At 36.1% G+C, this 25,150-nt stretch overlaps 1 protein-coding gene across 1 annotated transcript in view; it reads left to right on the top strand.

Moving 5' to 3' along the window:
* The first annotated feature begins 4,674 nt into the window (after positions 1–4,674).
* LOC306860694 (PH-interacting protein-like) overlaps positions 4,675–25,150 on the top strand; it is a 39,566-nt gene continuing 19,090 nt past the window's right edge. Inside the window, exons 1-16 of the mRNA XM_079402515.1 lie at positions 4,675–4,829; positions 4,942–5,000; positions 5,085–5,114; positions 5,265–5,324; positions 7,552–7,702; positions 8,299–8,397; positions 8,664–8,824; positions 14,334–14,555; positions 15,839–15,939; positions 16,252–16,322; positions 18,021–18,121; positions 19,267–19,307; positions 23,225–23,323; positions 23,963–24,119; positions 24,204–24,338; positions 24,467–24,595. Coding sequence (XP_079258641.1) covers positions 4,790–4,829; positions 4,942–5,000; positions 5,085–5,114; positions 5,265–5,324; positions 7,552–7,702; positions 8,299–8,397; positions 8,664–8,824; positions 14,334–14,555; positions 15,839–15,939; positions 16,252–16,322; positions 18,021–18,121; positions 19,267–19,307; positions 23,225–23,323; positions 23,963–24,119; positions 24,204–24,338; positions 24,467–24,595 — 1,656 coding nt within the window. The 5' untranslated portion in view covers positions 4,675–4,789. The remainder of the gene's footprint in view (positions 4,830–4,941; positions 5,001–5,084; positions 5,115–5,264; positions 5,325–7,551; positions 7,703–8,298; positions 8,398–8,663; positions 8,825–14,333; positions 14,556–15,838; positions 15,940–16,251; positions 16,323–18,020; positions 18,122–19,266; positions 19,308–23,224; positions 23,324–23,962; positions 24,120–24,203; positions 24,339–24,466; positions 24,596–25,150) is intronic.

Genomic DNA, 25,150 nt, shown 5'->3' with positions numbered 1-25,150 from the left:
GGCTGACATTTGGCAACTCGAACCTTCAGCTCCCTCCACAGATTTTCTATGGGATTAAGGTCTGGAGACTGGCTAGGCCACTCCAGGACCTTAATGTGCTTCTTCTTGAGCCACTCCTTTGTTGCCTTGGCAGTGTGTTTTGGGTCATTGTCATGCTGCAATACCCATCCATGACCCATTTTCAATGCCCTGACGGTACATGGCCCTGTCCATCGTCCCTTTGATGCTGTGCAGTTGTTCTGCCCCTTAGCAGAAAAACACCCCCAAAGCATGTTTCCACCTCCATGTTTGATGGTGGGGATGGCGTTCTTGGGGTCATAGGCAGCATTCCTCCTCCTCTAAACACGGCGAGTTGAGTTGATGTCGAAGAGCTCAATTTTGGTCTCATCTGACCACAACACTTTCACCCAGTTCTCCTCTGAATAATTGGTCAAATTCAGACGGGCCTGTACATGTACTTTCTTGAGCAGGGGGACCTTCACGGCGTAGTGTGTTACCAATTGTTTTCTTGGTGACTATGGTCCCAGCTGCCTTAAGATCATTGACAAGATCCTCCTGTGTAGTTCTGGGCTGATTCCTCACCGTTCTCATGATCATTGAAACTTCATGAGGTGAGATCTTGCATGGAGCCCCAGAAGGAGGGAGATTGACAGTTATTTTGTGTTTCTTTCATTTGCGAATAATCGCACCAACTGTTGTCACCTTCTCACCAAGCTGCTTGGCGATGGTCTTGTGCCCATTCCAGCCTTGTGTAGGTCTATAATCTTGTCCCTGACATCCTTGGACATCTCTTTGGTCTTGGCCATGGTGGAGAGTTTGGAATCTGATTGACTGATTGCTTCTATGGACAGGAGTCGTTTATAAAGGTAACAAGCTCCTTATCTGTATAAAATACACCTGGGAGCCAGAAATCTTGCTTGATCAAATACTTATTGCACTCAATGCAAATCAATTTAGAACTTTTTTTGAAATGCGTTTTTCTGGATATTTTTTGTTGTTATTCTGTCTCTCACTGTTCAAATAAACCTACCATTAAAATTATAGACTGATCATTTCTTTGTCAGTGGGCAAACGTACAAAATCAGCAGGGGATCAAATAACTTTTTTCCCCACTGTATATCACTTTTTTCAGTAACAATTGATGCCACTATGAAACGGCAAATGACGAAATTCACATATAAAAACAATAATTTTTCCGCTGTGGTTCATATTTTCTCAACTTATTGTAAAATTATGTTAGATTAACATCTGTGAATAAAAACAGGTATTTAACTTCTCAATGATGCATCAAAAATCCAGTTTAGTCTAAAGCTACAAAAGCCTTTCAGTGTAGTTCTTTATGCACAGACACATGTGACCCTAAACACATACACACACTCACTAAATACAACTGCTGATGTCAGCAATGCCATGGGGAGGCAGGAGCAGAGAAGAGGAAATGAATGGACTGACAACACTCGTTGGTCTGGACTCCTGTCTTTCTGCAGGCCCAGCCAATAGACCAAAAGCCCCATATAGTAATAAATCTGTTTAATGATCACACAAGCAACGTATTTCTGAATTACAGAAATGAAAGCGCTTCTTTCTTTTTAAAGTGATCTGGTTGTTTTAGAGGATCTACATACTGTGCATTTTATAGTGTTACTGTTACTTGTGATAAGGATGCCTTTACAAGGTAGACCCACTGAATTTCATGAACAGACATTTAAAATAATTATTTTACACACCATGTTTCATATCTGTAAGACCAAATAATAATGCATCAACAAAATAGCGATATACAGAATGTATTATACAGTGAAGTATAGAATTAAGCCCAGATTTATGTACTGATTGATTCCGATACAGAATTGATGTGGTTGATGCATACATGATTGTATCCCTCACTTTAAATATTTTTATAAGGCCATTTTTACTGATTATAATTAGAGGTTACTCTTTGTGAAATGTTTTCATTAATAATTATTATTTTAGGAAACTATGACAATCGGGAATGCTCTGTTGAATCTACTGAGATCCAAGGAGGCACAAACCTCCAACTTATTTTACCAAACCTCCAATTTTATTTACCCTTATAACCTTTGACCCATGTTTGGCCCCTGAACTCATCAACTGAAATGATAGTCCTGACCTCCAGTGGCAAGAAAAAATACTGCATGGCATGCCACTGATCACAAAATAACAACATTCTTCCATTTTAGAATCTTTAATCCAGTATGTTTTAAGAAGGTGTTTATGATTTGTATTGTTATTATTCTGAATCAAATTGAGTCATACTGTGAGTGTTTTTTTATTTTATTTTATTGTCTGAACCTACTTGTGAAGTTTAATGCCTACTCAGCCACTTCACCAGATCACCACCGTTACTCAAAAGTGTGATAAGTTGCATCAGTTTTTCTTAAGTAGCCTCAAAGCCAAAGCTTCTATTTTCATGTAATTCTTAAGTATCCGACTGCTTTTCTCCTCCATATATACTCCTAGTGTCAGTAGTTTAGCAAGTGTTACATCACCAAATGCAGTTAAAACTAACCGTTGAACTGCTATTTTCCTAGCAAGGGCACATAGCAATTTGTCTCAGCTTTATAAACAAAAAGTCACAGATAGATTGTATCAAAGTCACCTTTTTAGCTCAGAAAAAAAACCGGAAAGGCAAACGTTTAAACACTTCCTTTGTCTAATGCCTCACTTTGATGCCTCACCCCTTTAAACAAGAGTGCAGTAAATCTATCTGAATTTGTGATTAGAATGGTAATGTCAATGTGTGCAGACATACATAATACAATGTTAACTAAGCATACAATATTTATTTATTTTGCAGTTTTACAATTTTTATTTAAATATTTATAAAATAGGGACACCCTGAGTATATCCTAAATATCCTCCAAGAAAGGTTTTGTCAGATTTAACTCCCTTTTGGGGATGATGTTGTTAAGTACACACACACATTCAAAAATTCACGAACACTATTGTATATATGAATTGTATATGTAAATGTGCATCATATGCACATAAAAATACATTCAAAATATATAAAATGACATGAATATATAAATAAAGGTGACTTGACATTAAAGAATCTGTTAAAAATAGTCTATAAAACTGTATGTGTATGTGCAACTCTATATGTTATTTGTTATTTTCTTTAAAGGTTGCTGGGTTGTTAAGCCTCAGTTTGAACTGTCATTTGCATCACTTGCAAAATACGGTCAAAGCAAAAAAGTAGGTTTAGCCTCTTGAACTTCACAAGCATTGGCTGTAAAACAGCTGGTGGTGTTTATTTAACATGGATAACTAATTAGGGAACTTAGTATTTAGACTGGTTAGAATCAGGGCTGTCCAAACTCTGTCCTGGAGGGCCGGTGTCCTGCAGAGTTTAGCTCCAACCCTAATTAAACACACCTGAAGCAGCTAATCAAGCTCTTACTAGGCATACTAAAAACTTCCATGCAGGTGTGTTGAGGCAAGTTGGAGCTAAACTCTGCAGGACACCTGCCCTCCAGGACCGAGTTTGGACAGCCCTGGGTTAGATCATGAACTCCACCACTACTGTACTCAGAACTATGCTTACAGAATGTTAAAACTCAACAGGCCTTTTCAATGTCGTATGACTTAGGCTGCTCACAAATAAGTTTATCAAAATTAAGTCCGTGTGACATATAAAGCACAACTTCAACTGGTTCGTTTAAAGCAGACATCCTCACTGCTTGCTTATGCCTTTGATTGCTTAGATAAGAAGACAAAAACGCATAATACTTATGTAATGAATATAGTCTTGTGGACAGAAGTATTAAAATACTTCAATTTTAATAACTGTGTATTTCACAACCTTTAACTAGACATGGACAGGGTCTGTATGTTGTTTCTTTAAAATAGACACACCTGTGACATATGAATATATAAATAAGATCACGGATGCAGTATTTTGTCTGGTGTTGTCATTAGTAACTGGATTCCTGTAACTTACAAGGTTTAATTCATTACATTCTCCCTGTTTACAACCCTTCCCCCATTTTACTGCCCGCTCGCTTTTGGGAAAGAAATGGAGGACTTCCCAATCCAAATCACAACCGAAAGAGGGGGTGGGTTCCTTGGAATAAGTCTGGTTTAAGATTAAAACAAATGAATTTATAAACACTTTGCAACCACACGAATACGGGGGTAGTATTCAGGTGTTTGATAGTGAGCTTCAATATGCTGTTGTGAGAGAAACATGGTGTGAGATCCGAGCTTCGCTGCCTGCAAGGTCGACAGACCGAGGAACAAGAGGCGCCATTAAAGCTCAGGGTCTGGGACTTAGCAGACAAATAACCGCAGCATGAATGAATAGCTAAATTATTGCATAAAATGAGCCACCATTGCCTTCTTTTCCCCCTTCAGCGTTAGCATCACAGTCCTGCGCGAACGTACTAGACTCTACTCGTGTATTCCTGCGCAAAGGGGTTGTGCTTTTTGGAGGGAGGAGGGGGGTGAGGAGCGTAAATTGAAACCCAAAATATTCACGAACACCTCAAGGTGCATTAAACTGCACGTTTTATAAACATCGTTTCTTGTCCACTCCAAACGCCCCGGCGCTCGGGATGTTTGTCCGCATCGACGCGTGGCACGTTGTGGCTAAGAGGGGACTATTTTGCGAGAGCGCGGAAGCCTCGCGCGACGTGCCGGATCTGCTTTCTGTGTGTGTTGGGTGAATGGAGGCGCAGCTCTTCCTGGTGAACAAACACTGACAACTATAGAGCAGCCTAGCGATACCACACACACCTTCTCCTTCACCCCCAAAACAACCCTAAATATGGCTGCTGAGCGTAAACACATCGCGCAATTGAAATCCGGTGAGTAAAAGGGATTGAGAAACGTGACGTTTGAATATTTTTTATATACATCTGCCTTTCCCACCACGTCCTTCTTGAAAGCTAATGTAGCTCATTCTCCCCCATCTCGCAGAACTGTACTTCCTAATAGCCCGGTTTTTAGAAGCTGGACCTTGTCAGGACGCGGCAGAGGTGGGTGATTTGGCAATTTAGGACTGTAAACGACATTTCTGGAAAAGATCGAAGCGTAATTTGCTATTTTTGTGCTTTTTTCAGACCTTGATACGGGAGGTTCAGGAGAAGGAGGTAAGCAGCGCGAGCCCTACTCGCGTCGCATCTCACTGCGCTGCACTTTAGGCTGTTATTTCACGCAGATTTCATATTTATGCTTTAAAAACACAAAATCAACCTCCTAGAATTTACCTAGACCTATTTAACACGGTTTTTCCATTACAGCTGTTACCCAAAAGGATTGACTGGACTGGCAAAGAACACCCAGGGAGTTACGAAAATTTGGTAAGGGATCCCTATAACCGAGAGAGAACTTTTTAGAGCAAAATAAGAAATTGAATTTCCCGCAATTTTTAAATCAGGAAAAAACTTAACCCGAAAACACGGGCAAAAACCAAACTCAGGGTTAGAAAGGACCATCAACGGGTGAACCCAGAGCCTGGCCTGACCTCAGGGATGTGAGTTTGGTCTCAGTGCTGTCCGCGAGATGTAAATAGATGTTAAAATTGATGTAGAAATAAAGAGACGTCATGAATGTGGTGCTATAAGGGGAAGGGAGCGGAGGGAGGAGGGACCAGTGCGCCAGAGACTGAAAGCGGGGCGGGATGGAGGCGCTCTGCTCCATGCAATACAACCATAGTCAGGGTAAAATACTCCTTTTACCTTACTTTATTTCACTTAAACTAAGCTTTTGGAGCAGGAAGCAACACAGCCGGAGTCGTAGAGGATCTTAGCAGAGTACTGGGGAATTCTTTAAGTGTGTTCCTTCGGAGGAAGTTATTTTTGAACAGACAGCACTGAGAGATTGAGGCTGATAATACAAATGAGAGGTACATCGACATGAGTATGTATTGATTAAGTTATTGATTACGATATTTAGAAAGGTAAGTAAGTGATTAATCGGATTATTTGCGTTTTTCAGTTGCTAGGAATATCACCCGAATCGCTTTCGAAGTGAGAGACACAAAAATATCTTTATTTTAAAACTTAGTGTGTTTTGATCCAGCCCCTGTTACGGCCAGCCCCCAATATATATGAGTTGCGTAACTAATAGACTGAACTGTGTTAATCACGCAGGCTGTTACTGCTGTGTCGTCTCGTCGTGGAATTCACACACATTGTAGCGATAATCTGTTATTTTGTCGCGATTGTCTCGCGCGCCGCTACGCCACTAGATCCCAGTCAGTGTATTATAGTGAGTGAATGCGCGCGCGTGTGTGTGTGTGTGTGGATGATTTCACTGCCGTGTGTGGAGATGTTAAAGCCCGTGTCTGCAGATTGTGGGTAGGAATAGCATGCACGAGACTTTACCGCCTGATGTTGGCGCTGTCAATTAATTCTTTTTTTTGGTCAGGTCTCTCTCTCGATCGATATGTTAATGAGCTATGCAATCTGCATTAATTATCATTATTCATAAGATTAATTAAATAATGATGATAATAACAATATTCCATTAAAATTGTAATGAAAAATGAATTAAATTTTAATAGTTTTAAAAAATATATATAGGCCTATGCGTTTTTAATAAAAAAAAATTAATTTTTTTTCGTCCGCAAAATAATTATGTAATACATTAACAGCAAAACAGTATACTAATTAGGAACAATGACTCATTAATAAAACTGTAGATATATTTAGATTTTAATTTATAATTGGTGTTTTAATACGCATACCCTGATTCACTCAATGTTAAACATCGCTTTACTCATACAGACATTAGCTAAGCGGTGTGTGTGGATAGATATGGAACGTGTGTGTGTGTGCGCGCGCGTGTGTAGACCAATAGGATGACGCTAAATGCAATTAAAGCCTCATTAATTACTGGTCCGCCTTTGGAAGCTGGATGTGCTGAACAGGCTTGATGAAAGATGCCCGGACTGGCGCGTTGCGGAGGGGAGAGAACATTTTACACCGTAGATTAGACTGATCTCTAGGGAAAATATGGAAAGATACAAGGCGCTTTGCAATATGGCAGTAACACTGTATTGTTTTAAGTGTCGAATATAATCCATAAGATTGTAATTATGCTATTATGTGAACGTTTTTTTTTACTTGTGCACTGTGAGTGTCTGGTAAATGCCTTTTTAAGTATATACCTTTATTTGTTATCTAATTATTTTTTAAGTACACGTTCATTAAGATAATTTCATGTTGATACTGGTTCTTTTTAACGAAAGCATTCACATGACATGCTTTGATTAAATCTGAATTAGTAGTAGAAAATTAATCATCGAATTATATAACTAATTATATTTAAAAAGGTATTTATGTAGATTAGCATTAATTAAGATTGTAAATGAACTGCAAGGTTGCAAAATGTTTGCATTAAACTTGCACAAAAACATGTTCTTGCATTTTTGTTTCCATTTTTTATATCTAAATTCTATGCATGCATTATTACAACACAATAATTGAGCATAATGTACATTATATTAGAAATATATTTACAAACATATTTAAATACAAAAGTAGATCCATTTGCCTTAATGCACATTTGTGATTGTGTGTATAGGTCAAATTGTACAGGCACATTTCTCCAGATCACCTGTTGCAGGTGTGTGAGCGAGTGAGTCCTCTTTTAGAGAGAGAGGTGCCAGCTAGTGTACCTGGAGTTAACTCACTGTTGGGAGCTGGACGCCAGTCAGTGCTACGTACAAACAAGAGTGAGTTTTTATTTGCATTTTAAATGTATTCATCAATCATTTTTTAATAAGCAAGTTAACCAGTTTACAGCCAACTTAAGCAAAAAATATTTTGAATATCTTTTTTTTTTTTTTTTTACAGTATTAACACCATAACTGCTGTAAAGCAATGTAATAATGAATTGATCAAATTTGTATTTTGTGCCACTGTTTTTCCTATGTAAAAAAACTGAAGACACAGAAAAATCTTAACATTAGACAAATTCATTAAAGGATTTAACTTAATCTTTTAATATTTACAAATGGCGTCTCATGACTGAGTCAGATATATAAGCAAGTATGTAAAAGAAAGGAATGATAATTGATCAGTAGTGGTGGAATTAATAATAATGCTGCCTTCAAATTAAAACAGATTCCATAGCAATTAAAACTTTAGCATGTCTATAACATTATCAAGAATACTGCAACTGGCCTTCATAGAAATAAAACAAAAGCATATAATTGCATATTGCTTTGCAGTGGATGTGTGTGTCAATACCAGTTTGTGTATATGTGCCTAGGGATTCAGTCAGTTCTACAGTGTATATTTAGTGACAATCCCACGTGTTTGTTGCAAGGTTGTAAGCACGTGGTATGGAAGGGGTCCGCCCTCGCAGCCCTGCATTGTGGCAGGCCACCCGAGCCGCCAGTCATCTATGGAAGCCCGCCCAATATTGGTAAGTCACCTCTTATTGGTTGTTTTGTTGATGTATTCCAGTGGAAGAAACAACATTCATACACACCCTCATACCTTGTAAAAAGAACAGTTTTTCATTGATTTGATTATTGAAATAGAATTTAAATGTTCAAATAAAGAAAGTAGAACATTTTGAAATTTGTGAACCATACATTAAAAAAATGTTATGTTGTAAATGATATGGTTATATTAAGAGTTAACTTAGGAAGCTGAAGATTCAGATGTATTTGCTCTTGTGTGCTATAGTGGAAACAATATACAGTCGGAGGCTGAATGGCTCATATCGGTTGGGTCAGTTGGTTCCTACAGCTGTTTACCAACATATGAAGATGCACAAGAGAATTCTGGGACACCTGTCATCTGTGTACTGCGTCACCTTCGACCGCACCGGTCACCGCATCTTCACAGTAAGACATCTGGTTTAATGACAGACTAGGCTTTTTTTTTTCTGGAAAAAAAAAATTTGAAATGAGCTTTCCTTTTTTTTCTGAAATTGAGGATATGGAGAAAATGTAAAGTATTGTGTATGAACTGAATTGCACAGTTTTTTTTAAAACACAGTATGTTTCTGAAATGTTATAATTAGTATTTGAATTGTGAGCCTTCCCTTTGTTTAATTTTTGAGTACAGTATTCTGGAGTGTAGTATTACATGGAATTTTAATTTGTTCGTCATGTTCTTGTGCTGTCATTGTGCTTTTGTGTGTGTGTGTGTGTGTGTGTATATGTGCTTGCTTGTGTATCTGGAAACATTTGAATGGTTTGACCACAGGGAGAAGATATTTTGTACATTCATTTATTATTGAGTTCTACTGTGAGAGTTAATTGGATGGTTCGAAGAGTTTGCTTCAATATCAGCTTTTCAAATAGATTTCAAAAACGTTAAATTATTTAAGTTATAAAAACATTCAGAGAATGATTGCAAGCTTTTGAGTTTGTTTGAAAACACTTTGGAATAGGAAGTGTTGTTCTTATTTATAACAGCATCTCAAGGACATTCCAAAAAAATAAGGGAAATTCATGTGTTGGGGAATAACAGTTAAAACCCAAGGACCATGTATGATGAACAAAGACCAGGAGTCAGAGATGTGATTAAAGAAAGATTTACTGAAGAAAATAGTTTGCAGTTTCATCAGCAGAAGTCAGCTTCAACACTCGCAATGGAGCTCGTAGGCCACTCTGCATACATGTTCTAGACACCAATAGCTATACTCTAACAGAGGTCACTAATTACGTCAATACATAGGTAAGCAAGATTCTGGTTGGTAGATAAACTTAGAAAACTCGAAGCATATCTTCTAGTGATTATTTTGAAGACATTTGATCTGGTCAGACGCAATAGGTCTCTCCAGAGACGTATATCTGTTACCCTGGACATCAGGGTGACGGCAAATGATGATTTGCTCCTAGAGCTCTCTCTCTGCATCTAGCTGCAGACATTCACACACATATGCAGAGAACACTTATCTGTACTTCAAGGTTGCCGAGCTCTGCCCTGAATCTTATCAAATATGGTTAACTACACACACACACAATGAGAGCAGCTTCTTAGAGAGTAAAAAGGCAGACTAAAGCCATATTCAACTTATTTTCTAACATGCATAAATGTAACTGTGATATATAATTATTCAAGAAATATTATAATTAACATTATTATGAGGGCCATTGTAGATCTGCAATCCACTCCTTCACATGATTTAGATTTCCAGGCCTCGATTTGATTGAATTAATATGAATTTTTCTAGCTATGCAAAGATCTTTTTTTTTTTTTTTATTATCTATTAGCTAAGGATAATTGTTGTAAGGATACATATTTGATATATAATCTCTATAAAATTATATATATTTTAAATACTTATCCAGTGATCACAAAAGACTAGGACAGAAATAGAAATTTATTGGTCAGAATTTGTGTAAACCTTGTTTACGTTGTGTGGTGTGCAACTCCATATATCCCACATTATAAATGTGCATTTACACTCCATCATTTACCATGACCTATAATGTTTTTGCTTTTTAGCTATATTTAAAATCTAATATCCAGTATCAAGCAGTCTGAAGAAACAAAAACTGATGTGCAATGTAGTAGATTTAAATAGCTTTTGAAGCCAGTGTGGCTTTAATTAGTCTCTATGCCTCATTAAACTGTATACATACAACTCTATGCCTATCCATTATGGAATTTAAAGGGATGTCACTAAAGTTTTTAGGGTGCTGTTAACGTGTCATAATAATAAAACCCTTAAGGCCAAAAGCTTTAACACTGAAAATCCCCCAATGAACATGGCGGTCTCAAATGACCCATTGAATGGAGGATCTGATCGCTGTTTGGTCCAGATGTCTGAGTGGGTTTGGGTTTTTAAGGGTTCTGAAAGCAGCTGTGGTTTTATGAGTTGATCAGGGACTTGCCCGTAAGAGAGTTATATGTATGTAGGTCCTGTGGTTCAAAAGTGCTGTTCCATTGACATAACTTGTGTTTGTTTTACATGGCATAATGATTTGGATAAAAACATAAATATTTGTAAATGCAGATTGCTCTTATCATATTTTGAAGTGTCGCAGTATCGATTTCTGGCCTGTTTTGATGCATCTGAGTCATTCATCATGTACATAGTCTGTTTTGCATGCATTTTGATTCGAAAGTTTGGAACCACTAGTAAAAAGGATTATATTTTACATTTTTAAATTACAGCTTATATTATCAGCATAACGGTATGAGTCTCTTAGTATTTGGTTGTCCTCTTTACTTCAGTGACAGCAGCACTCGAGCTGCAAACTCCACAAGTTTGTGTAAAACCTGATGTTCCCTTGCATGATTTGAAGAGCATATTGTGAACATCTGAAAGTCTGTCTGTACACATGATCAGAGTCAGAAATGTATGTTTGATCAGTGACCCAGGAATAGTGAAGAAATTAAAATATTTCATGTCCATTTTACATCAGAATATTTACTTTGTTTTACATTTTTGGTAACACTTTAGTATAGGGACCAATTCGCATTATTAACTAGTTGTTTTTTAGCATGAATATTATGAACATATTGGCTGTTTATTAGTACTTATAAAACGCATATTCTGCATGACCATATTCTACATCCCTTATCCTACCCAATACTGAAACTTAATAACTACCTTACTAACTATTAACAATTTAAGTGTGATGACATTTTTCAAAATCTCGAAACTTATTTTCAGGTTTAAATAAAAAATGCAGTCTTTGGACTTTTTAAAGACTTTGCACACTACATTCAAAAGTTAGGAGTCAGTAAGATTGTTTTTTTTAGTTAATACTTTTGTTCAGTTGGGATGCATTAAACTGATCAAAAGTGACTAAAGACATTGTTACAAAAATATTCTTATTTAAATTTCTATTCGTCAATGAATGTATAATGTTTCCTCAAAAATATTGTTGTTATAAATATTGTACAGTTTTTCAGCATTGATAATAAGAAATGTTTCTTGAGCACCAAATCAGCATATTCAATGTATTTCTGAATTTTAAAAATTAAGCTTTGCCATCACAGGAATACATTACACTTTAAAATGTAATATTACAAATAGAAAAGTTATTGTAATACATTATTTATTTTTTTACTGTATTACTGACCAAATAAATGCAGACTTGCAGAGATTCTTTCAAAAATATACAAAAAAATCTTACTGACCCCTAACATTTGAACATTTAGTGTGTGTCCTTAATAAATCGGCTCTATGGCCCTTTGTTGGAATTTCAATGAGTAGTTCTTTTCTTTCGTCTGATGTTGTGCTACACTGGAAACTCTGTCTTAATTTCCTAGTGACTAAAAGGGTATTTTTAGACAGCGAGCCTTCTGATCTCACAGGGACAGATAATGTTTTGACTCTGGGATAAGTGTAGAGGTCAAAGGTCCTTCACATGTTCCGCCTGGGTAAGCATACTGTTGCTTTGTGACATCATCATCATGTCCTCAAACTTCTTAAAGGTTTTGTGAGTGTGTGTGTGTGGGTAAGCGCATGTGTTTTGATTCATGCATTTCTCGGACATTATCTCACTCTCAGCTGTTGGCGTGAGCTGTAGTTAACGTTTGTCAGAGCTCTGTAGGATCGTGCTTGTGTGTGTTTTGCTGATGTGTGTTTTTGAGTGTGCACTCTTGGGTTCCATTTTACTCTGCAAGTTTTTAATGCTCCAAAAATGGCTGAACAGCAAGGATTACTCCCCCTCTTCTGCCTCTCCCTCCCTTTTCCCTCTATCTCTCTCTCCTACTCCTGTTCTCTTTGTCTTTTCCTCTTTCGATCGGGGCCTCTCTGTGTTTTCTCCTTCTCTTTTTTCTGTCTATAGGTCTTTTTCTCCCGGCGTAGGGGGGCGTGTCTGTGCGCGCATGCATGTTGAAAAAAGTGTTTCTTTTATGGAATTGGCTGCGAGCCACAAATAAAATCATCTCTTTCATATTCCTGAGCCATTAGCCAGTGTGTCATTGGCATTCTGTCTGTGTTTAACAGATCTTCGGGAATGTTTGTCTCTGCGTGTGGCTTGGGGATCATTTTTCTTTGCTCAATTCGATATGCATGTGTGGCCTGCTGAAATCAATGTTATTATCACAGTTAATTCCAGTGTTTCTGGAAACAACTGTGATATTTTCATGTTGTTAAAATCACGTTTACGAAATGAGGAAAATGGCAAGCTGTTTATCTTAGGGGGAAAGCATCTTTCAATCAAGCTGTGAATGAATGATAGATGGGGTTCAGGTTGTAGGTAGCGTTTGCTTTGTTATGGTCTCTGCCTGTTGTCTTGGAAATGCAATGCCACAGTGCTGTGTTTTTAGGTTAAAAAGATTTTTTGATTCACCTTGCTTGCAGTAAATTCACATTGGACTCGCTAAATGTAGTATTAGTAACAAATAGTAACATTTGTGTTGGAAGACAGTTGTAATGTTTCTGCAGGAAACATAGGGATGATGTACACTCAAAAGTTTGGAGTCAGAGTTTTTTAAGGCTTTTTTAAGAAGTTTTAAGTTGACCAAGACCATATTTATTTATTTATTTATTTTTATCAAAAATGAAATGAAATATGTGTGAAATGAAATACTGAAATATGTGTGATATTTGATATAAATATTAATAAAATTTAAACCACAATTTAAAACTGTTTCCTCTTTTAATATTTTAATGGAATGCCATTTATTCCTGTGATGGCAAAGCTGAATTTTCAGCAGTCATTACTCCAGTCTTCAGTTTGAGACAATCCTTCAGAAATCATTCTAATATGCTGATTTGGTGAAATCAAGAGACATTTAATCTTTTTATTATTATTATCAATCTTGTGCTGATTAAATTTTTTTTCTTTAGGATTCTTTAATGAACAGGAATTTTGAAAAAGCAGCATTTATTTGAAAAAAAAAAGTGTAACATTGTAAATGTTTTATTGGTATAACATGCACTGATGAGTTGTTCACAATAAGACCAGGAACAGGAATTCAAGTAATTAAGTAAATAGAGTGCATTTTGATTTCATGCTGACTTTATGAGCAAGTTAAATATCCAAAGTGGTTTTGGATGCATAAAACAATAGGGTGATTTAGGGTGTCATCAGTTTTGTTTTTGGTTATTTTTACTCACTCTTAGGTAATGTGCTTCTCTTGGCGCAGACTGAACTTGTTATCTGTGCCTATTTAATTGTATTAAGTACATTTAAATGACTTGATATGCCCATCTTTAGAGGCCCAGGGGGGATTGGTTTAACTTCAGACGTTTGGCTGGAATTTCTGCTTGAGTTAATTAATTTGCAAAACACTTGACTAAATTCTAGTGGATTTTATTTGGCTGCACAGAGACCAAAGTTTCTAGAGAGAACTTCTGAAGGAAGGCTTAGCCTGAAAATCATTCTGACGCACGACTTTGGCAGGGTCTGAGGGGTTACTGTGTGTGGTGTGTATCCTCAGGGTTCGGACGACTGTTTGGTGAAGATCTGGGCGACGGATAACGGGCGTTTGCTGGCGACACTGAGAGGTCATGCGGCAGAGATTTCAGACATGGCTGTGAATTATGAGAACACCCTGCTGGCAGCCGGCAGCTGTGACAAAATGATCAGAGTGTGGTGCCTGCAGACCTGCGCCCCGTTGGCAGTATTGGAGGGCCACGCGGCATCCATCACGTCATTACAGGTGTGCTAAACGTTTACATTCACATTTCAATGCTTCTAACAGACACAATGTAATGAGACATGCATGAGAATTTCACCATTACAAAGAATTCTGTATAAGATTTAACAGTATTTCTTACAATAAAAGTGTTTTGTTTTTTCAAATCAATAGCAGTCTAGGTCCTTTTTTTGTGGTAACACAATAAATTATTGCGAAAGACGACAATATTGCACACCATTCTAGGATAATAGTGTAAACAGTCACCATTATGGTGATTCATGTTCCCTTTGCCTGGGAGCTTGGAGCTTTTTAATAAATTTTCTCCCAGCCAGTTACAGAACACAGTTGGTTGTACAGAAAAATTAAAATAAACTAAGCATTGCCATTTATTGTTTTATGTTATAATGCAAAAACATAATCTTTTATGAACATTAGCGCTTTTCACAGTACTCATTGCTTCAAAGCAGCTTTACAGAAAATGCTTGTTTCAATGTTGCAATTAGCAGTGAAATAAATACTACTAAAACGATACAACAACATAATGTATTCAATCGGCAGTACATGCTAGGAACATAAGTGCCAGCATGGCACAATATACAGAGATTATTATAATGCAGACATGGCTAATTGTTGTGTGTACAGCTCAGTGCTGCTGTGTTACAGTCACTTCCTGATCCTGTTCACTGTGAAGTCAAAATATAGTGTTACTTAATTATAATAAACAGCAGAACTACTGTAAAAATGACTGTGATACTTCTAGTAGACAGAAATATACATTACCATTAAAAAAAAGTCCCTTATTCTCACAAAGACAGCATTTATTTATTCAGAAAAAAAACAATAATATGATGAAATATTGTTAAAATAACTGTTTTCTATTTTAATATATTTTAAAATGTAGTTTATTTATGTGATGGCAAGCTGAATTTCAAGCAGCCATTACTCCAGTCTTAAGTGTCATATCACCCTTCAGAAATCATTCTACCATGCTGAATAAAGCTGTTGTGCTGATTAATATTTTTTGTAAACTGTGATGTTTTTGTCAGGATTCTTTGAATCAAAAGTTCAAGATCTGTTTATCTATTTGAAATAACATTTCAAATAGAGATCTTTTGTTATAGATTACAGAAAATACATAGATATCTTAACTGTCACTTTTTATAATTTCTCTTAATGACCTCAATCTTTCACATTAAATTTACAATATATGTTTTGCAGTGTAATAGGCATGCACAATCACACACCAACTCATAGAGACAACGTTTACTGTGTTGTAATCCTGTTTCGTCTGTGTGTGTGTGTAGTTTTCTCCTCTGTGCAGTGGCAATAAGAGGTTCCTGTCCTCCACTGGAGCTGACGGCACCATCTGTTTCTGGCAGTGGGACGCACGCACGCTCAAATTCGGGTGTGTTTTCTTCATTCTTGGACTCATCTATGGGGTTTTAAGTTTCGCAATCTTTTCTTTGCTATTCCAGAGCAAGTATTTAAAAACTCTTTTTGTTTAGTTGAATTCATGCAAAAGAGAAACATGGATTTGTTGCATGCCATTATCTTTTGATCCAATGTGAAATAAATGTTTCAGTGTTTTGATTTTTCATTTGTTATTTTTGCAATTAAATTTTAGTACACAAATTACTCTTTTCACCTTTAAATAAGGTCACCAAGAGAATATATTCTGGCACTCATCATGTTTCTGTTTGTTTATATGTGTGTGCAGGCAGCGACCCAGCAAATTCATCGAGCGGCCCAGACCAGGCGTGCAGATGATTTGTTCCTCTTTTAGTGCAGGTAGGCCAGAAGTGTCAAAGCTCTTTTCTCACCTCTTCCTGATCCCGTTTTATCAGTTAAGGTCATTGCACACTGAGTCTGAATTTTTTGTATGCTAAAAAATAAATATGACCTCACGTTGTGTCAATCACGTGTATACACTGCCTCCGAAACTTTCGTCCGTCATAAAAAAATTCAGATCAGGTTCGATTTTTCTGCTTTTTCGCATCCATAACAAGCATTTTGATAGGAAAGGATGACAAATACAAAAAAACTATATATTTTATCATTCACAGCCTGTTACAGGAACCCATGTGACAAATGCTTTTGTTACAACACTGAGCTTGCAGTAAAATGGGACAGAAAACATTTTTGAGTTTAGAGGCACTGATCAGTGGTATCTGCCAGTTTGCATAACTGCTTTACCATATGACATATGATACAGTTGTGATCTTATATATCATATGTTTATTATATAGCAAATGAAATAAATCTTGTGAGAAAATCTATATTTATTAGGGCTGTCAACGTAATGCACAGTCCTGTGTAAATGGCCCCTAAATCTTTCTTGGACAGATTGACAAATTTGATTAAATGGATTGCTGTGGACTGTAGGCCAATGATAGAATTAAAGTCAATAGTATGGAAGTAAAAGAAACAATGTTGACTCTAATTCACTTTGTCAATGCTTTTGTTTGCCATTATTACCTTAATTTTGGGGCTTCTTTAGGGAAATAGTTATATATGTGATTAATTGCAGTTAATTCATGATTAATTCATCTGCAAATTTGTAATTCGGCTACAAAATGTAATCAGCTGACAGCCGTGATATTTAAGACTCATGCTCATGATTGTATGAATTCATGTGCTCCCATAGAAACGTGATATTAAGTGATTATTTATTCCCATGTTTTCATTATTCTGAAAGCTGATAGCAAATTATAGAATGACAGCGGATCGTTTTGGCTTAAACATTTTTCTGCAAGTGAAGATATAAATATCCTGTTGTCAGACAGATATCACAGACTTTTTAAAGAGTGTTCAGCACTGCAGGAGCTCTTCAAATACACATTACTGAAGAAAGGAAACACTCAACTGGCTTTTACCCAGATAGACACATACACACTTACACAAAGATAGAAATAGATTCTGTTTTTTTCCTCTTCATGTCTTTGGTAATACATGATCTGAATTAATTTGAGCAATTTGAGTTTCTTGTTTATGAACGCAATATTATGATTATTGCTGATACTTGCGAGATTGTGCCTGCATTAAAATTGACAAAACGTTTGTTAGTGATGGATTTTTTTCTGTTTTTTATGCTCATTAATGCTGTGTTGTTGATGATGGGGAAGTCGTGGCCTAATGGTTAGTGAGTCGGACTCGTAATCGAAGGGTTGCGAGTCTCGGGCCGGCAGGAATTGTAGGTGGGGGGAGTGAATATCCAGCGCTCTCTCCACCCTCAATACCACGACTGAGGTGTCCTTGAGCAAGGCACCGAACCCCCAACTGCTCCCCGGGCGCCGCAGCAATGGCTGCCCACTGCTCCGGGTGTGTGTTCACGGTGTGTGTGTGCACTTTGGATGGGTTAAATGCAGAGCACAAATTCTGAGTATGGGTCACCATACTTGGTCGTATGTCACGTCACTAGTCACTAAAGTCACTAGTCACTATAATGATGTAATTTTTTTAATTAAATGATATTTGATAATATTTCAGGTGGGATGTTCCTCGCGACAGGCAGCACTGATCACATCATTAGGGTTTATTACTTTGGAGATGGACAACCAGAGAAGATATCTGAGCTGGAGTCTCACACTGTATGTAATGCTTTTTGTGTGTTGTTGGCATTTTGTGTGTGCATACTGTTTACACTTTTTAATAATATAGTGGAGCCAAACATAAAATGCAATTTTGTCTTGAACACCCTGTCCAATGTCACTGTTAATAGAAAGATAAAACACTCAGCAAAAAAAATACTAAGCAGTACTAAACTATTATCCTATTTTGTAAGTTAGTAATACTATAGAATTATAAATTAATAATAGTATAAAATAAATGTCATATATTATCAAATTTCATAAGTCTAATAGTTACATTATATGATACTTTTATCATGTTCAGTACTGTGTAATACAATTCAACACCCTCCCAGTGGATGTATGTGTGTGTAATGTACTGCTGTCAAAATATCATTTTAATTTCTTCAATTAATATTTTTAAATGGATAGTTCACCCAAAAATGAAAATTCTGTCATTAATTACTCATCCTCATGTTGTTCCAAACCCGTAGTCCATGTGACATCGGTGGTTCAACTGTAATTTTATGAAGCTACGAGAATACCTTTTGTGCACAAAGAAAACAAAAATAATGACTTTATTCAACAAAGTATTGTAAATTTAAAAATTGATTTAGTAAAAAAACACACATTTATCTTGTTGAATGCCTATATTTAGTCATCAGAGGTATCAGTATCAGTGTTAGTTTTGGTATCTGTGATACTTGCCTTCATTCACAGTACTTAGTAAATAAGGTGGCAGAAATTAAATAAATATAAAATATTCCTTTGTTGTTTCTACATTAAGTTGGCGATTCAGTGTGAAAATATATGATTAAAAATGTTAAATGCTATGTTTAAATACAGTAAAATATGTGGTTAATTATAACATATAACCTATCATCTTTGATTGATTGAAAGCACTAACATACATATATATATATATATATATATATATATATATATATATATATATATATATATATATATATATATATATATATATATATATATATAACAACTTCAACCTAAAAAACATTCTCTGAATTTTTTAAAATGAGTGTATGTTGATGTCTTGTTTTAAAGCACCTCATTTTTATTCTCTTTACTGGATTCACTGTTGCAGGAATTCATTATTATTTTGAGGTTCCCCTCATGTTTTTTAATGACTTCATCTTTTTCCTTAGGACAAAGTCGACAGCATCCAGTTCTCCCATGGTGGCGATCGGTGAGCAACACTGGCTCCATTTGTCTGTGTACATGTGCGATTGTGAGAGAGAGTGTGTGTTTATATGTCAGGTTTGTTGGATTAATGGAACCTGGGGGTTCTTATAATTATTACAGGCTGGTGTTGTCAGCAGAAAAAACACCCTTGTTCCCAACACACACAAACATGCGTTTCAGATACACATCGTACAAGAACTCAAGTGCATGAAATGTCTTTCTACTTAAACAACAGGCATGTTACACAACAGCTCTTTACTCTGTCACTGCAAGCTCTTTTTATGTTCCTCACTCGCTCTACTTTAATGAGCAAATGTTTTTGCAATGGGGGAGGGGGAAATAGCGAGTGTGACAGAGGAGAAGAGGGAGAAAAGGTGGAGTAAGGGAGAGAAGGAGAGTAATAAGATGGAGAGGTCTGTAACAGGTCCCTAAGGAATTAAAACGATGGATGTTTACATGAACAGATTATTTGCACCGAAGGAGACAGCATCCAGTGTTACATATATAAGAAGGGAAGAAACCTCACCAATCAATAGAACTGCAGAGTGAACTGTCAAAAAGCAGAAAACCATGTCACAAATGAGTAGATTGCACACAGTAGCAGACAACGCACAGTCTTATTTAACAGAGTAATTCACTCCGACTCATTTATAGATCCACGCTACCTCATAGAGTAATAAACATCTATGTTGTTGCACACTTATCAGCTCATTAAAAATTACATAGTCACAACCTCACTATGTTTCAGTGTAATGCAATTTTTGCTTTTTATACAGGTACATCTAAAAAAAATTTGAATATCGTGAAAAAGGTCAATATTTTTTTGTCACTCATTTCAGAAAGTGAGACCGATATATTATATAGATTCTAGGGCTGCAACAACTAATCGATAAAATCGATTATTATCGATTATGAAAATCATCGACAACGATTCTCATTATCGATTAATCGGGTCTGCCCACAGCGCACGCGCGTCAGACGGACAGAACACAGTAGAGAGGGAGACTTAATGACTACAGACCTGTTTCTTTAACGTCTGTGGTGATGAAATCATTTTTCGGCTTTCTGTACTGGTTAGTACTCCAATATGTGTAAGCTCTTTAGTAACAGTAGTAGGCTATTTTTAATGCTATAATATCATTATTGCTGTTATCTATGAAAGAAAACCAGAGCACTTATTTTTTTTTGTATTTTTTATTTCAGTATTTTTTTTTCGCGATACCCAATTGCAGTCAAAAAGTACATAAACAATACCAGCAAGAATGCAAGCTGTTATGAGGCCATTTTTTATTATTATGTCCAATAAATGACAATAACATTTTTAAATTTAAACAAATTTTTGACAAATTTCTAAAATATGTTTTCTCTTTATTATGATAAGTGGTCTAATAAATTAAACACTGTATGTTTTCATAGCATTCAGTTGTCACGTTTGTTTGTAGAACATTGGGCAGAATGTGGAATAGTGTTTTTTTTGGTCAATATTTTTTAATCCGATTAATCGATAATCGAAAGAATAATCGGCCAACTAATCGATTATCAAAATAATCGTTAGTTGCAGCCCTAATAGATTCTCTACACATAGTGAAATATTTCAAGCCCTTATTTCTTGAAATTGATTATTATGGCTTACAGATAATGAAAACCCAAAATTCAGTGTCTCAGAAAATTGGAATATTACATAAGATCAATAAAAAAAGGATATTTTAAACAGAAATGTCAGGCTTCTGAAAAGTATGTTCATTTCTATGCACTGAATACTTAGTTGGGCCTCTTTTGCATGAATTACTGCATCAATGCGGCGTGGCATGGAGGCAGTCAGCCTTTGGCACTGCTCCGGTGTAATGGAAGCCCAGGTTGCTTTGATAGCAGCCTTCAGGTCATCTGCATTGTTGGGTCTGGTGTCTCTCATCTTCCTCTTGTTCAGGTCAGGCAAGTTTGCTGGCCAATCAAGCACAGTAACACCATGGTCATTGAACCAGCTTTTGGTACCTTTGGCAGTGTGGGCAGATGCCAAGTCCTGCTGGAAAATGAAATCAGCATCTCCATAAAGCTTGTCAGCAGAAGGAAGCATGAAGTGCTCTAAAATTTCCTGGTAGATGGCTGCATTGACTGTGGACTTCAGAAAACACAATGGACCAACACCAGCAGATGACATGGCAGCCCAAATCATCACTGACTGTGGAAACTTCACACTGGACTTCAAGCAACATGGATTCTGTGCCTCTCCAGTCTTCCTCCAGACTCTGGGACCTTGATTTCCAAATGAAATGCAAAATTTACTTTCATCTGAAAAGAAGACTTTGGACCACTGAGCAACAGTCCAGTTCTTTTTCTCCACAGCCCAGGTAAGACGTTTCTGACGTTGTCTCTGGTTCAGAAGTGGCTTGGTAGCCCTTTTCCTGAAGACGTCTGAGCGTGGAGACTCTTGATGCACTGACTCCAGCTTCAGTCCACTCCTTGTGAAGCTCTCCCAAGTGTTTGAATCAGCTTTGCTTGACAGTATTCTCAAGCTTGCGGTCATCCCTGTAGCTTGTGCCCCCTTTCCTACCCAAATTCTTCCTTCCAGTCAACTTTGCATTTAATATGCTTTGATACAGCACTCTGTAAACAGCCACACCTTTCAGTAATGACCCTCTGTGACTTACCCTCTTTGTGGAGGGCGTCAATGTTCGTCTTCTGGATCATTGCTAAGTCAGCAGTCTTCTCCATTATTGGGGTTTCAAAGAACAAGAGATACTCGGAATTTATACTGTAGGGATTGTCATTAATTGAAACTCAAATGTAAATATTCTAATATTTTGAGATACTGATTTTTGACTTTCATGAGCTGTAAGCGCTAATCATCAAAATTAAAACAAAAAAACGTTTGAAATGTTTTACTTTACATGTAATGAACCTAAAATATATGAAAGTTTCACTTTTTGAAATAACTTACAAGAAAAGATGAACTTTTTCATGATATTCAAATTTTTTTAGATGTACCTGTATAGTAAAATTGTATGACCATAATAATTTTCTTAATCATTGTTTGTGCCTTTTTTCCCAGCACAAATATCTAAATATGCCTAGATAAATTTACTTGAGAAGAAAAATTGTGTAAGTTAATAAGACTAAAACATGATAAGATTAAGATTAAAATGTCGTAACAATTTTGTGAGGATAATGCGGCTAAGGATAATCAGGATAAGAATTTTTTTTTTACTTAATATGTATTATTAATGTAATATGTAATAATTTTACTTCTCATTGTTTTAAAGATGTTTAGATATTGTTACTGGAAAACAATACATTAATTTAGCTGTTTAATTCACATAAAGCACACATCAGTAAACATCACTGTTTTATTGAGCGGTGCACATATGCATAATTTATGTAAATGTTACCACATTAATACTACGTCTTCTCAATAATACCGCTTTTACTCAAATGCAAAACGGGTGTTTATGGAGGTCCTAAAGGCATAGTAACAAAAACTAACCATATAATTTTAGAATTCAGAAAGAGGGAAAATTGTCATAACTAAATTATGAGTGTTTTTTTTAGTGCAAAAAAAATTTTTTTACAGCAAGAAAAAAATAAAATAAAAATTGTGCTGTATGATCACATAAGATGCCTTAAAGAGTAATACATAGCCTGCAATACAAGAGCCACATTCAGTAAACCGTAAAACAAAAACCCTTCATCATCCAGTTAACTTAATGTAGAGGTTCAAGTCATTTTCCTTCTTCTGTAAGTCATTTAAAAATTAATTTATCATTGTTGTACCACATTTTACTAAACCTTTTAAGACAGCAATGAAGTTTAAAATTTTAGTGGATTAAAATTTTATCAGTGTGCCTCATTAATTCCTTTTCTTGAAGCCTCGGAGTATGTATTTGTATAGATTACATTTTTGAGTATAAACCTATGCATGTGTAGGTTTGTGAGTGGCAGTAGAGACGGCACAGCGCGGATATGGCAGCTGCAGCAGCAGGACTGGCGAAGCATTCTCCTGGACATGGCCACTAAGCTACCTGGGTAAGATAAATGTTAATCACTGTTCAAACATATGGCTTGATTAATTGTGCATTAATGTTACATTTTGTTTGCTAAACAATTGATCGTTAGCAACATAATTACTTTGCAGCCCCATGAGGGCAATTGATTCTGACTGCACAGGAGCAACTAAGATAAAACCTGTAAAGCCACCAACAGAATCACAACAATGGATTCATATTCTATCGGGAAAGCCAATCGTCGTCTTAACTTAAAAAAAACTACAAAACTACAAGCAAACAAATGCCATCTGGGTTTGATTTTTTTCCCCCAAACAAATTAGTCTTCAGTTGCTCTTTTCTCCATCATTTACTGATAAAGGTCCCATCAGTCCATAGAAACACAAACACGTTCAGTTATCTGCATGTTAACTTAGACAGTCCTAGTCAAACCTTATGGCATAAAAAAGAAAAACAATTACAGTAAGATTCTTAGGCATTCTGTAATTTCACTCATTGTTATTCTGGCAATATCATGAATGAATGGATATTTATATATGTCTTTTTGTACACTGGATTGCCTCTCATTGCTCTTGCTCTTTAAAAGTAGGCCAGCTGTAAAGCAAGTTAGAAATGTCACACTATTTTATATAAAGTACTTTTCTTATTTATGTCTTTTTAGCAAGTACAACCCTCCACCTTTAGAGGACAAAGTTACCAAACTGAAGGTGACTATGGTGGCCTGGGATTGCAATGACAACACAGTCATTACCGCTGCAAACAACTTGACATTGAAAGTGTGGAACTCATACACAGGGAACCTAATTCATGTATTGATGGTAAGAGTGCAAAGATCTCTCCGCAATGACTGAAAGGACACAATATGTGATGAATAATGTTGTCGTTATGGCCTTCACCCACAGGGCCATGAAGATGAGGTGTTTGTGTTGGAGCCACATCCATTTGATTCCAGAGTGCTTTTCTCTGCTGGGCATGACGGAAATGCCATCGTCTGGGATCTGGCAAGAGGAGTCAAAATACGTTCTTACTTTAACATGGTAAACTAAATGGCTACACTATATTTCTTTAATCAGATTGCATCACATGTTTGACTAAAACAAATCTACTGATTTATTGATGTTTATTGTGCACCACAAACATCCTTTCTCTACGTGTGTGTGTGTAGATCGAGGGTCAGGGCCACGGTGCGGTCTTTGACTGTAAGTGCTCTCCAGATGGGCAGCACTTCGCTTGCACGGACTCCCACGGTCACCTGCTCATCTTTGGCTTTGGCTCTAGCAGCAGATACGACAAGGTATTGAATGCCAATATCTGTCTCAAACACTATGTTCAGAATGAAATATTAGCATACTATTTGATGCATTTTGCTCTCTCTATAATGAATAGTGTATTGTCACATGACCTCATAATATTGCATGTTTAATTCAATGATTTCATTTTAATTCTAGTTTAAGTTTTAGTAATTTTGTTATGTGCTTTTTGTCATTTTTATGAGCTTTTTAATATTTCTATTTACTTTTAATTCCTTTTTATAATTTAAAAAATTTTAGTACTTCAACTTAACCTTATATATTTGAGTTAGTTTATATAATATTTCTAATATTTTAACATTTAATATTTATTTTATTTTATTTCAGCTTTATTCCAAATACTAAAAATTCTAAGATTTTAATAGTTTTCATTTTAGTTAACAATTGCCGATAACTTACCAAAAACTGATAAATGGACAGTGTCAAGATATTCTGTATTTCGTTGGAATACATTAAAAAATAAAACACTGAAAACTAAAATTATTTTAAATGCTGCAAACAAATTTAGGCATCACAACATTATAATGTACAGTATAAAA

Source organism: Barbus barbus (genome assembly GCF_936440315.1).
Source record: "Barbus barbus genome assembly, chromosome: 41".
NCBI classification, from domain to species: Eukaryota; Metazoa; Chordata; class Actinopteri; order Cypriniformes; family Cyprinidae; genus Barbus; species Barbus barbus.
The sequence above is the reverse complement of the archived record's forward strand: the minus strand, read 5'-3'. Positions and strand labels throughout refer to the sequence as shown.